We start from the raw sequence: 14,094 nt of genomic DNA, 5'->3' as shown, positions 1-14,094 counted from the left end.
AGCACTGACGGAGCACCAGCGATGTACCAGAAACTGCTCTCGATACCGGGCTGTGGTAGCAGACGAGGTGTATAGTCCCTGCTGTCATGTAGCTTGGGAGTCCACTGGGATATTGTTTCTCCCATTTTTCAGAGGAGGAAGCCGGGGTCCAAGAGGTTAAGGAAGTTTGCCCTCCTTACCCAGCTGGCCCTGGCAGAGCCAGGAAAGGAGCCGAGTCCTGCATGGCTCTAGCCCTTGCTCTTGCCCTCTCTGCACTTCCAGATTGTGCCAGGTCCCCGGGGAAGCTTCTTCCCAGCTGTGCACACATTTTGTTCACTGCGTCCATTTAAGAAGCAAGCCTGACTCAGGCTGCCCTTGGCTCATTCTGATTCACCATGACTGTGTAGAGAACTGGACAGACTTCCTGCTGGTTAATGAGTACCAGCGTCCTAACTGGGCCAAGGCTGGGCTTCTACACTGGCTTCGCCCTGGAGCACGTTGGCAGATGAGTGGGTGGCAGAAGTCGGGGCCTCCCTTAGATGTATATAGGCACCGGCATGATAGAGGAGGGCCCCGTGACTCGAGGCAAGCTGGGCGGAATGCAGGAGCCCCACTGTGCTTCTAGAAGCTGGGTTCCCACTGCCGCTGCCACACACCCTGACTTCCCACCCAGGCGCCAGGATCCGACTTGGAACACTCGGCCTGACAAACAGCTTCTCTTGGAATCGACCCACCTGTTCCTTTGTTAACATAAACAAGAGCTCTTCTGTACGAGGTAATTAGGGAGTGATGGAGCAATGCTGGGGATGTCTTAGACGTGGCAGTTCCAAACAGCGTGATAGCTCATCGCCCTCAACCCCCTGTCAGGACACCCACTCTCTTCTTGGGGTGCCCACGGCACCTGCTCGGTGGGGAAGGATGTGGAGAAGGCTCCGGTTGGTCAGCTCAGGAAAACTCTGAATTCTGCTCTCAAGTTACTGCTGCTGGTCTGACCTTCCAGGAGGCGGCCCAGTGGTCCTGTACTGGCCTGGGAATCAAGAAAGCTCCTCTCAGCCGGGGTGGGAATGGCAGCAAGGCACTGGCCCCAAGAGCAGTTGTTGAGCCCATTGGAAGTGGGGTTTTCTTGGGGAAAGGAAGCAGCCCAAGCTTCAGGCGTGTTGCCCCCCATGCTTGCTTCGCTGGTGCTGTCGGCAGGCCAGATGCAGGCAGCTGCCCATTCTCCGGAGAGGTGGCATTTCAACGTGGTAGCCGATGGGTGAACATTCCCCCAAAACTAGCCCCAAGAATGAAGGCTGTTTCTCTCAGAAAAGCTGCCAAGTGTGCCTCTTTCTCCCTCCCCAGCATGATTGGTTCTCACTTGTTATGGTGCCTGGAGGGCAGGGGCCAGGGCTTATCTGTTCATCTGTTGCCTGGCACAGAGAAGAGGCTTAATGCAAATCTGTGAGTTGCCAGAGCATCTGTCTGAAGTGGGCACGTGGAGGCCTCTGGATCTGCAAGGGGCGCGTGAGGCTGTGCTCCCAACAGGAGAGAGGGGGCTGGCAGGAGCACCTGCTTTTCTGATCTGAGACTCAGCTGCAGGCCTTGCAGCGGGGAGAGCCCAGTGGTCAGGGGTGTGGGTCTGGAATTGGGCAGCTCCAAGCTCACACCTGTCCATCCCCGCCACCCACTCAGGGCGGTCACCTCCTGCCTTCCTGACCCACTTCTCAGCTGCCCACATCTGAGATGCAGCACTAAAGCCAGTGTCGTGGGCCGGGCGGGGAGAAGCGAGCTTCCTCGTGTAAGATGCTTCGCTCTGGGCCGGGGCCCCACAAGACCACAAGCCATGTCAGCTGCTGGTCGCTTGAAGTGGGACCAGCTGAAACTGCCGCTATTCGACCATCTCTGACCTATGAAATGGTGGTTTCTCATGGTTCCACCTGACATTGTCACCCCGCTGACCGCCTGGATGCTGGCACCTGGGGTTGGCTTGTGCTGAGGCTCCTGCCCACCCCTCCCCCAAGGAGTCAGCCCCCACCCTGCAGGGTCACCTGCAGCTCCCTCCTTGCTAGGTGGGGAGACGGAAACCAGGGACGCAGGTTCTTGCCCAAAGATGTACAAAGGGGGGACCTAGGTCCCGATTCCGATTTTTTTGAGTCCTAGTTCAGTTCTCTTTCCGCCGTTTGGTCTCAAGCTGCTGCTGCGGTGGGAGCCAGGGCTGGGTCCAGGCGGGTCAGCTACCTACACGAGGTGCTCAAGCACCACCAGAAATGTAACGACGTGTGGGAAGATGGCATTTTTCCAGAACTCCTCCCAGAGGCAGTACTTAGCCAGGGGTTAGAAGTGGCTTAAGTCCCAGCTCTGGGGATTCCTGGGTGGCTCAGCGGTTTAGTGCCTGCCTTCAGCCCAGGGCCTGATCCTGGAGTCCCAGGATTGAGTCCCGCATCGGGTCCCCTGCATGGAGCCTGCTTCTCCCTATGCCTGTGTCTGTGCCTCTCTGTCTGTGTCTCTCATGAATAAATAAAATCTTAAAAAAAAAAAAAAGTCCCAGCTCTGACACTCGAGTGTTAGTTAGTGAGCTCAGTTTCCTCATCTGCACAATGAGATTAAAATAGTGTCTATCTTATGGGAAGTGTCATGGGTATTAAATGAATGACTATGTGTAATTGGTGTTGTAAACATTAAAATTTATAAATACGATTTACAAAAAATTTTGGAAAATGTAGCAGAGCACTTAGAAGAGTGCTAGCCCCTCGTAAAAGCCATGTAAGTATTGGTTATGACGATTATGAAGGCATTTGGGGATGGTGTTGTCAGCAGGCGAGCCAGTTTGGGCCGGCGCTAAGTTGCTGAGAATAGAGAGGAGCCCTGAGCTCACACAGAGGTTCCTTTTCCTCTGCACCTGCCCTCCTGTGCCTGCTTTGGCTGTAAAGGCACAAGGGACAAATACTTAGACAAGCAGCCCAAGTGGGACTGGGTTAGCACATGTCCACAGCCGCCTCCCTGCACGCCAGCCTCTCTTCCAGGGGGGCATGCCTCTCAGCCCCAAGGTTTTCAGAGGGCAGGGCGTTTGTGAGGTCAGATAAGTCATCCCTGTGCAGTGCGCAGACGGGTCTTGGTCCTAGTGGTATTTGACAATAAACGTAATTTCCCATCCCCACTACAAATTCCCTGAGTCTATGGATCTTTCTTTGATTCACAGAGAATCCCGAGTTTCTAGAACAATCCAGGGCACAAAGTAGGAACATGATAAAGGTTTGCTGTGCAAATGGGTACATTTGTCCCCACCCTGATGGGGAGCAGTGTCTAAGGAGGGAATCTGGAAAATAGTGACAGACGCTATGGAAATCACTCCAGAATACTTTCAGCTGGGCATTCGCAGCTCCTCCCTAGTTTGCCCTCCAAATTCTATTCATTTTGCTGCCTCCCCATTTCTAAGAGCCCGACTCCTCTTGCAATTGTTCTGTCTCTGTTTCATCCAGGCTTTTAGTTTATTTTACGGGGGAGCTTGCAACAGATTCATCTTCTTCTCCCCTACCCCCCACCAACCCCTCCCCGTTCCCTGGAGCCAAAAGAGGGACTTCCTAAAAAATGAATCAGGTTAGATCACTCCCTTGCCTAAACAAATTTGAAATCTTCCCATTGCCTCCAGGCGAACATCCAACGTTGTTGGTCAGTGAGCACAGGCTCCATAGCGTTAGTCATCTGGAAACGCAAATCAAAACCACAGCGAGATGCCACTTCACACCCGTAGGATGGCTGTTATCAAAAAGACACAATAAGCCAGTGTTGACGTGGAGAGTTTGGAACCTTTCTTCATGGCTGGGGAGAACGTAAAATGTTGCAGCTGATGTAGAAAGAGTCTGGCAGCTGCTCAAAAAGTTAAACATGGAAGTACGGTGTGACCCAGCCACCCCACTCCTAGATAAGGACCCAAGAGCTTAAATAAACCGATGATCAATTTTCTAGAGAACACTGTTAACACTGCCTCTTTGTTCCCCATTTCGTTTTTGGATTTTTTGTTTTTAATTTTTTAAAAATATTTTAGTCAAGAGAGACACACAGAGAGAGGCAGAGACACAGGCAGGGGGAGAAGCAGGCTCCTTGTGGGGGGCCCGATGCGGGACTCCAGGATCAAGACCCCAGCCAAAGGCAGATGCTCAAATGCTGAGCCACCCAGGCATCACCTCATTTTTATTTTTAATCATACTTGATTTCTTTCCCATCTACATTTCATAACAAAGTTCCAACCCAGCCATCACCCTTACATCTACTAACCTCTGTGTTCTTGGATTCCAGTTTGTGGGTCTAGAACTTGCCACGAAGACCTGGTCCTTCCATCCACATTTAGGCGATCACACATTTTTACCTCATGCAGCATTGGTCCCTCTTATACTGGCCTAACAATAATATTCATCATGGAATGAATAAAACACTGATTAGATTGCACTGATTTCGCCAAAACATTAAATTAAGTTTTAAATAGATAATCCACGTACATGGTGGGAAAAGATGCAAGCAGTAGGAAGGGTATACGGAGGAGAGGCCATGTGCCTCCTACTGCACACCCCACTTTCCACTTCCCTTCTCCAAAGGCCTGTTGCAGGCAGGGCTTCCCAGGAAACAGTCTCTGGAGCCAGGACAGGAAGGTTATGGGGGCACTTCCTGGGGTCAACTCAGTGTAAGGGAGGGGAGGGCAGTAGAATGGGGCAGAGGGAGTCTCTGGGAAGCCTCAGTGAGCCCATGGGAGCCCAGAGCTGGGCTGGCCCTGCAGAGCGTCCCAGGTAGGAGCCAAGTCTTCATGATGGGCAGGTTCATCATCAGATGCAGCCCTTCCTGGGGTATGACCTTGGTTCTTTTCAGCTGCTGGCAGTCCCGTCCCTCCTCCTCATCGCTGACAGCTGTGAGCCATCTGCTCTGCAGCCCGCACTCCCTGAAACAGGGAGTAAGTCACCCTGAAGGGGGACCAGGTGGCCCAGTCCAGAGACCACTGTCGCCCACAGTTGGCAAGTAATCTCCAGCCCCCCTCTACCCTTTTTGTTCAAATACTTATTTTTAATTTTTGTTTTCTTGTATGTCCAGAAGACCCTTGCAGCCCACGTGAGCTGTCAGGAGCCTCTCTCTTCAATTCCCAGCACCCTCTCCCTGCCCCAGGGGTGGAGCGACATGGTGGGTGCAGCTGGGCCTTAACTTCAGGCAGCCTGGGGAGGAGAGCCTTGAGAATCAAGGCTTTTTTTCCCACCTTTTTTTTTTTTCTTTTTTCTAAGGCAACTTTCTAGGGCTCTGCAGTTATAAAAAAAACCTCCCATGTGTCATTTTCTGGCAGTTGGACAGCTGCAGAGCACCACTCGGCAAGCGCTCCTTTCCTACCCAGGGTTTAGCATTTGATTGATGAGCTGGGTTTGGAAAAGGCAGTTGAAGATTATCACAAATCTGTCGTAAGAAAGTTTATTAATTTATAATAAAAATATAGCGCAAAATACTCTTTTTCGGAATGCCTCATGGACAGACTGCTGCCAAATTCCATGGAAGGGCATGTGCAAGATTGATAGGTTGCTGGAATGTAGTAAAAGGGGATGAGCCCCATGTGGCAGAAGGACAGGCCACCCCAACATCAGGTGGCTTGCCTGTAGGGTGAGCAGCGCCTGCCTGGGAGGATGGCTGTGCTCCATCTCAGGATGTGACCTCAAGAGACTCATCTTCTTATCCTGTGCCCACTCCCAAGCCCCATGGCATCCTGCCCTGTCCTGCAGAAGGAGAAAGTGTTCCAGTCAGGAGCCCATGCCTACAGAATCCCCGCTCTGCTCTACCTGCCTCAACAGAAGACACTGCTGGCCTTTGCAGAAAAGCGGATGAGCAAGAAGGATGAGCACGCAGAGCTGATTGTCCTGCGCAGAGGGAGCTATGACGCATCCAGCCACCACGTCCAGGTAAGGTAAGGTGAGGCTGCAAGTACTCCTCTGGGAGTACAGGGACCATTCCATCCTTAGATGGCCGAGGTCTGGGGAACAGAGGGACAGGATACACTGAATCGCGAGAGGGACCCAGAGACCTATCGGGGTGGGGCAGAGAAGGTGTCCCCAGGTGATCACCTAGATCTCACACAGGGTAACCGTGAACAAGTCCAGTTGGCCGGGCTGCATCTGCTTTATTGCATGATGGGACAAGTCGGTCAGGAAACTGATGTTTGGAAAGCTTCCCACATCCCTGAAAACCTGAGGGAGGAGGAGTTTAGTATCACCTAACTGGGGGGTTATATCCTTTTAGTAAAATTTAACCTGGGGAGCAGAGTGAAGGTTGGAGTGACTGCTTGTGTCTTGAGGTTCCAGCATGTAGACCAAGTAGTTAATTTTGATAAAGACACCCAAGGCTGGTTTATCACATTTGAAGGGATTAATATTATTATAGTGATGACCTCGTGGCCGTTATTACACAGCAGCTATCCAGAGCATGGGGTTTGAAGCAGATGGACTTGGATTCAAATCCTGATTCTGTCCCTTACCAGGAGGATGGTCTTGGGCTACTTATCTACCCTGCCTAAGCCTCTCATTCTCTGGACGTGAGATAGAGCAAGTAACCTGTCCCCCAGGAGTTAAGGGTTACATTAGATGACACAACAGACATCATGCTCTTGGCACAGTATCTGCCCCTAGAATCATTCACCATTGGAGAGACTATTGTGGTTATTCCAGGGCTTTGCCTGTCCAGAATGGGACGCTGGACTGGGCTGGTGAGTCGGGAACCAAGATGAAGCTGGGAACGGCTCATGTCTGAATCATCTTTGTATGCTGGGGTCTAGCACACTGCAGGAGCTCTGTAATGTCTGCTGCTCTTCAAATGAGGAGGGCGCTGCCTTGGAGGGGGTGAGGGGGGCCCTGGCTCCCCCTGCTCTGGAGAGGCGTCGTACAGATGAATGAGTGCTGCATGGAGAGCTTTTCTTGGTGACCTTTGATTTTTACCCCCTGAGATAGACCACCTCTCCCCACGCTGCCGTTCCTGACACTGGCATTGGCCATTTCAAAATTGTTCTCCTCCTCCTTCCTGTCTCCTCGCATTCAGTGGCACGCTCAGGAGGTGGTGGCCCAAGCCCAGCTGGAGGGCCACCGGTCCATGAACCCTAGCCCCTTGTACGACGAGAAGACAGGAACCCTCTTCCTCTTCTTCATTGCCATCCCCGGGCAGGTCTCCGAGCACCACCAGTTGCATACGAGGGTCAATGTGACGCGGCTGTGCCAGGTCACCAGCACTGACCACGGCAGGTCCTGGAGCCCTGCCAGGGACCTCACTGGCCCTGCCATCGGCGCAGCCCACAAGGAATGGGCCACCTTCGCGGTGGGCCCAGGGCACTGTCTGCAGCTGCACAACAAGGCCCAGAGTCTGGTGGTGCCCGCCTATGCTTACCGGAACCTCCGCTCCCTCCCGAGGCCTTCCCCGTTCGCCTTCTGCTTCGTCAGCCACGACCACGGGCACACGTGGGAGAGGGGAAACTTTGTGGCCCAGGACACCCTGGAGTGCCAGGTGGCTGAAGTCGGGGGTGCGGAGCGGAGGGTGGTATACCTGAATGCCAGAAGCCCGCTCAGGGCCAGGGTCCAGGCCGAGAGCACCAACGAGGGGCTCGACTTCACGGAGGCCCAGGCGGTGAAGGAGCTCGTGGAGCCTCCCCACGGCTGCCAAGGGAGCGTCATCAGTTTCCCAAACCCCCACGCGGGCTCAGGAGCCTGCGATCAGTGGCTGCTCTACACTCACCCGACCGACCCGCAGCACAGAGCCGACCTGGGCGCCTACCTCCACCGGCGGTGCCCGGGCCGCGAGGCCTGGTCCAAGCCTGTCCTGCTGGCGGCCGGCGGCTGCGCCTACTCCGACCTGCAGGCCATGGGCGCCGGCCCCGACGGCTCGCCCCAGTTCGGCTGCCTCTACGAGTCGGACCACTACGAAGAGGTCGTCTTCCTCATGTTCACCCTGAAACAAGCCTTCCCCGCTGAGTTTGTGTCGCCGTGAGCCATCGTGGCACCAGGAAGGACTCTCCGGCTGAGAGGCTCAGGCCTTTGCCTCTGGTTTTCCGGTTTTCCCTGGGTCTCCCTCACCCGGGGAGGCCGCTTCCCTAGGGGAAGCACGTGGGGATTCCTCTCGGCTGGTCCTCCTCCTCCTTTGATGGTCCTTCTAAGGGATTCCACTCTCAGCCCACACGTTGAGGGAGCCTGGCTTCAGGGAAGGCACGGCCCCTGGACGGGCGGTGGGGAGAGCCGGCGCTCCGCAAGGCCCAGGCTGCCTGCTGCCGGCCCCAGCGTGTGCGGGGCTTGCTAAGTGACGGGGTCCAGGCCATCTCCTCTGGGTCAATGCTCCTCATGTTCCTGGGGAGAGGCTGGGACAAGGATGCGAATTAGCAGAGGGGCGTGTGTGTGCGTGTGCATATGTGCACACGTGTGCTCGTGTGTTCTCAGTGATGCCTTAGAGCAGACCGCACAGGAGACAGCTTTGCAGGGAGGTAGGGCAGGGCTAGGAAAATTAAGCCAATCTGAGTCATTATGTTAGTTTCCCGGGGCTCCCGTAACGAATCAGTACAACTTTGGTGGCTTGAAACAACAGGAATTTATTCCCTGACGGTTCTAGAGGCTAGAAATCCAAAATCGAAGTGTCAGCAGGATGATACTCCCTTCGAAGGCCCTAGGGGAGAAACTTCCTTGCCCTTCCAGCGTCTGGTGACCTCCACTCATGGCTACCCACCTTCCCTTAACGCCTCTATCTATGAATAGTTTTCTTCCCTTCTCCTGTGCTTTCGCTTCTGTCTCTTACAAGGACACCTGTCGTTGGATTTAGGGCACAGCCAGATAACCCTCCACTCAATTATATTTGCAAAGACTCTTCCCAATAATGTCACATTCACTGAGGTTAGGACATGGATTTATCTTTTGGGGCCATCCTTCAATCCCCTACACGCATCATAAGTGATTTTGGAACAGGTGATGTGGCCAAAGGTAGGAATGAAATTCAGATGAATCAGATAATTCCAAAGAACAAAGAGGGTAGGAGGGGCTGGGCTGTTGGATGTGCATCGGTGACACAGAGCTGCTCTGGGGCATTCAGTGTTTGTAGTGACAGGAATGCCACCCTGTGGAGGTGAAGAGAGAGGGAAAGGGTGCTGAGCCTGTGGGGTCCTCGCTGTATAGAAATGGCAGCGAGAAGACCACTCCCTGGTTGTCATGAGGGTGATAATCCAAGAGAGGAACCCTAGGTGAAGGGGACTGACACTTCTCTGACCTCTGGGGTCTTCAGGAGCCTTTGTCACATGTCCCAGTGGAAGAGTGGCCTCGCCCCCTGACCCCATCAGAGCCCCTCCTACTGATTGGATCAATCTAATAGTTTGATAGCAGGGATCAATGACAACAGTCATGGGTTCTTGCAATTGAGCCGTGTCTCCAGGTAGCCTGGCAGTGGTTAAATGGAATTTTTACAGTGCAGGGAGCTGGAAGTGTGGCTTTTGTTCTGGGTGTGTTTCCCCAGCACTGGTGTCCTATCTGGGTGCTACCTCTCTGTGTGTGGTTTTATGAAATCCAGCTGGAAGGATAAGGAAATAGGGCCTGGTTATTGCTGGGGTGGAAAGTAAGCCCCACTGCTTTGGGGATGCCACCTGCTGTCTTCTGAATCCTGCAAATTTAGCTATACAGAGGCCAGAGGCCTAGTCAGGGAAGTGAGGACACAGGCATGCAGGCCAGGGGCAGCACATTGTTAAGAGATTTAGAGGTAGGGTGGCCAGATAGTATATGATCCAAATCACAGGGAGCCTGCTTCTCCCTCTGCCTGTGTCTCTGCCTCTCTCTGTGTGTCTCTCATGAATAAATAATTAAAATCTTAAAAAAAAAGAGCCACTGGCACAGATCTCTAAAGTTCCTTCTACTTCTAAATGTATACAAATATTAAAGTCTTCTGATTTGGGTGAAAAAAGCAACAGTTGATTTGGTTAAAGATGAACTGATCTACTCATTGAAAAATACCACTAAGAGAGTGAAAATAAAAGCCATAGATGGGGAGCCATATGATGGTGCTCATAACATGGTATCTAACATGTTAATTACGTGTTAGATAACGTGTCTTCCAAGCATTACATATCCAGAACATATAAAGAGCTCCTATAAACCAATAAGAAAAAGAAAAACAATACAATAAAAATGGGCGAAGTGCTTGAACAGGCACTCCACAGAAGAGGTTATCATAAAGGCTGGTAAACACATGATCATAGGAGAAATGGAAATTAAAACCACGAGATACCGACTAGAATGATTACAATGAAAAAGATTGACAACAGCAAGTATCGGCAAGGATGTGAAGCAAGCAGAGCTCTCGTGTGTTTCTGGAGGAAGTGTAACTGGTGTGACCACTTTGGAAAGCTGTTTGGTAGTATCTACTAACACTGAGCATGCAGATACTCTGCGTTGTGAGGTTCAGCTCATCCACTCTGCAGTATGCATCTAAGAGAAATGAGTGCATAAAGGTGCCAAAGACTCATATAAGAAGGTTTAGGGCAACTTCATTTCTAAGAGTCCCAAAGTGGAAACAATCCAAACATCAGTCAAAAACAGAATGGATATCTGAATTGGGCAATATTCACACAATGGAATATTTCACAATAATAAAAGAATAAACTACCACTGCACACAATAGCATGGATGGTTTTCCAAACATTATATATTGAGTGAAAGAAGCCAGATTCAAAAGACTACATACTTAATGACTATATTTATATGAAATTCAAGTAGAGGCAAAACAAATCTACGGTGTATAAGTCGGGAAAGTGGCTATTTCTGGTGGAGGCGAACTATTCAGAGAGCTAGAATCTTCTGGGTGCTGGAAACATTCTATTGTTTGATCTGGTGCTGGTTAGGAGGTCAAATCCATATGTGCAAATTCAATCAGTTATACACCAGATTTGTGTACCTTACCGTAGGTATGCGGTACCACGATAAAAAATATGAAAGTTGAACTGAATAGCAGATTTGCTAGTTAAGCCTCCAAAATCAATGTATTATATTGGGTTGTAAAATGTTGGAGCTGAATTTTTATAATAAACTTTTTTGGGGGAGAATCATTTCAGATTTACAGAAAAGTTGCAAAGATAGTATGGAGTGTTCCCGTATACCCCACACCCGGTTTCCCCTGATGTTAACATCTTATGTAACCGTGGTACATTTGTCAAAACTAAGAGATTAACGTTGGTACACTACTATTAACTACACTCTAGACTCTATTCGGATTTCACCAGTGTTTCTACTAACGTCCTTTTTCTGTTCTAGGATCCAATCCAGGATACATTTAGTACATTTAGTGAAATTGAATTTTTACTATAATTTGTGTCCATGGAGACACACATATACCCACAGATTGATACACAGTTCCAGCAGCCCCTCGGCTCGCCTGGTGAGGCCTGGGAGAGGAGAGGGCATGGGACACGTCCAGGGTGGTTGCCTTGGAAGGCCCAGAGCCTGGCCCTGCAGAGAGGGCAGGCGGGCTGGTCTGCCAAACCCAGTGGTTTTGATAGAAAAGATCTGCCCCTCTCAGGAGACACCTTCTCCCTGTACAGTGAGATTAACCAGGGCAACACAGCAGCCACCGAAAATAACTAGAACTTGTCCATTCTTAGAGGTAAGGCCACCTGTAGCGACATGCAAAATGTTAGCCTGTAGAGATGGAAGTGAACTTGACGTCTTTCATGTCCAGCCTCCTCAGTTGATGGGGGATGAAAGCAGATCCCATGAGGTCCAATGACATCCTCAAGGCCACACAGCCAGTGGCAGGGCCAGGAAAGCAACCGTGTTTCCAAGCCGTGACCACTGTCCCCTCATGTGTTCTGAGTTGTCCCTGTTGTCCCTGTCTGACCATCCAAGAAGTATGAAGGGGTCTGTACGATGAGGTTCTGGGACGTGGAGTTCTGCGTGGCCTGTCTCTGCAGCCTGTGCCCTTAGCACGGGACACCCTGCCTCCCTCCCTGGCATGGCCTCACCAGGCACGGGGTGGGGGGGGGGTAGGGGGGGTGGATGGCAGCTCGGGAGGCAGCGCCGGCCTGCGGCTCGCCAGCTGGGCTGTTCTAAGAAGGCAGCAAGGCCTGGGGAAGGGAGAGGAGGCAGGAGAGCGCAGTGCTCCACGCCCCTGCTCTGCGTTGTGAGGTTTCAGCGCAGGGACCACACCGCCGCCCGCACAAATCCCCATCCCGTGAAGACGAAAGGAAGGAATCCAGGATTTAAATGTGTTACTTTAATCACACTGCTCAAAAGGTGAGAAAGCTGACTGTACTTTTGGCAAGGTGTTTCTTTTTCAAATTCCATTTTTGTACTGTTTTTAGGAGAGGGTTTTAACGGAATAGATGCTGAACATTTGGAAGTGCAAGGAAGTAGGAAAAAACCACCCATAGGGGCGCCTGGGTGACTCAGTCGGTTAAGCGTCTACCTTCAGCTCAGGTCGTGATCCTGGAGTCCTGGGATCGAACCCCACTTTGAGCCTCACATTGATCCCCGCATCAGGCTTCCTGCTCAGCAGGGAGCCTGCTTCTCCCTCTGCCTCTGCCCTTCTCCCTGGTTCATTCTCTCTCTCAAATAAATAAAATCTTAAAAAAAAAAAAAAAAAGAAAAGAAAAAGAAAAATCCCTCGTGCTCTCTCTCGCTCATTCTCTGTCTCTCAAATAAATAAATAAAATCTTAAAAAAAAAAAAGAACCCACCCGTAATCCCACTAAGCAGAGGCATATTTTCTTATGTTCTTTTCTCTGTGAAATTTGCTGAGATCATCTGCAGAATCAATGTGGGATGATGCTTCTTCTCCCCACTTGACATTACATCTGAAGCCTCTCCTCCATGTTATATTCTTGCAAAAGATAATATGTCAAAGAAACATACCATGAATTATGTAATCATTCCTGGATTATTGAAAATTGAAGTTGCTTTTCCTTTTTTTTTTTTTTTTTTGCTGTAATACAAACACTGAGATGAACATCTTTGTGAGTAAATCTTGGTCCTCATCTGTGATTATTTTGCAAACTGAATCCTTTAAAAGGAATTATGGAGTCAAAGGTGAACATTTGAAATCTCTTGAAATGTGTTGTTTGCAAATATAAAGTACAACTCTACATTATTAATTAAAATGGCGTTCTTCTTTTATATTTTTAAACACCTGAGCTCCTAGGAAAATGGATTAAGTTATGCGTTCATACCTTAATTTATAAGCCATGGTTCCTGCTCTCTCCCTTATGTGGTTTATAATCTATGTTAAAGATCAGCGGTAAGCACACATACAGAAAATTCTAAAATCACAGAGGTCAGAAGGGCCCTCCCTGAATATTCTCTGGTCTTTGTTCATCTGATGAGGGTAGACTAGAAGCCTGGGGAGGTGGGGTGACTTGCCCACAGGCTCCTGGATGCCTCCTCACTTCCCTCCCACCACCCTGGACCAGAAGCTTAAGGGTCCCAGCAAAAGCAAGTGGGATCCTGACCACTGTCAGCTCCTTTCCTTTTTCTTCAGCCCCAAAGGGTCACTGGTTGAGCACACAGGCCCTCCTTTCTGCCCACAGAGGCTCTGGGTCAGCGGGTGCTCAGTCTTGTTACCCAAATCATGTTATTTCCCTGGGAATAGCACATTTCTTCTTTCTAGTTCTTTCAATGAAAGTGTGGTTTTGGAACACCAGGGCCACTTGGTGTCCAGTGAGGACCAAACCTCCCATGTGCTAACTACTTATACTTCTTTAATCCATCCAGGAAACATTTATTGGGTGCTCATTATGTGCTAGGCACTGAGCTGATGGCATAAAGGAAAGCAAATGTTTCTTGGGGCCTGACTGTGTGCCAGGCATTATTCTAAGCCCTTCATGGGTGTTCACTCATAGTCCTCACCACCATCCTGTGAGGCAGATTACTATTACCATCCTCATTTTACAGAGGAAGAAACTGAGGCAGAGAGATGAAGCCACTTAACTATAGTCTTAGTGCTATGATCTAGCTGCTGAGTGGCCAAGCCAGGAGGTCAGGTTCCTGAATCTACCCTTTTCCTGCCTGGCCAAAGGAGAATGAGGGCTGGGGAGGAGTTTAACCAAGAACAAATGTCAACACAGGGCAAGAAGTCCCAACCCAGAGTGCAAGCCGGGAAGGAAGGAGGCCAT

At 50.6% G+C, this 14,094-nt stretch overlaps 1 protein-coding gene across 2 annotated transcripts; it reads left to right on the top strand.

The window, feature by feature from the left end:
* Window positions 1-463: 463 nt before the first annotated feature.
* On the top strand, window positions 464-9,817 carry NEU2 (neuraminidase 2). 2 transcript variants are annotated; one of them, XM_055300222.1, is made up of 3 exons: window positions 464-754; window positions 5,709-5,885; window positions 7,015-9,817. In XM_055300222.1, exons 2-3 carry the CDS (start codon window positions 5,808-5,810, stop codon window positions 7,951-7,953), a joined length of 1,017 nt encoding a protein of 338 aa, XP_055156197.1. In that variant the 5' UTR covers window positions 464-754; window positions 5,709-5,807; the 3' UTR covers window positions 7,954-9,817. The 2 variants fall into 2 exon arrangements, with proteins under 2 accessions (XP_055156197.1, XP_055156196.1); XM_055300221.1 differs by having other exon boundaries at window positions 465-754; window positions 5,681-5,885.
* Window positions 9,818-14,094: the final 4,277 nt, after the last annotated feature.

This window comes from Nyctereutes procyonoides, unplaced genomic scaffold (assembly GCF_905146905.1).
Source record: "Nyctereutes procyonoides isolate TBG_1078 unplaced genomic scaffold, NYPRO_anot_genome, whole genome shotgun sequence".
NCBI lineage: Eukaryota > Metazoa > Chordata > Mammalia > Carnivora > Canidae > Nyctereutes > Nyctereutes procyonoides.
This window is presented reverse-complemented; position numbering and strand designations above follow the sequence as displayed.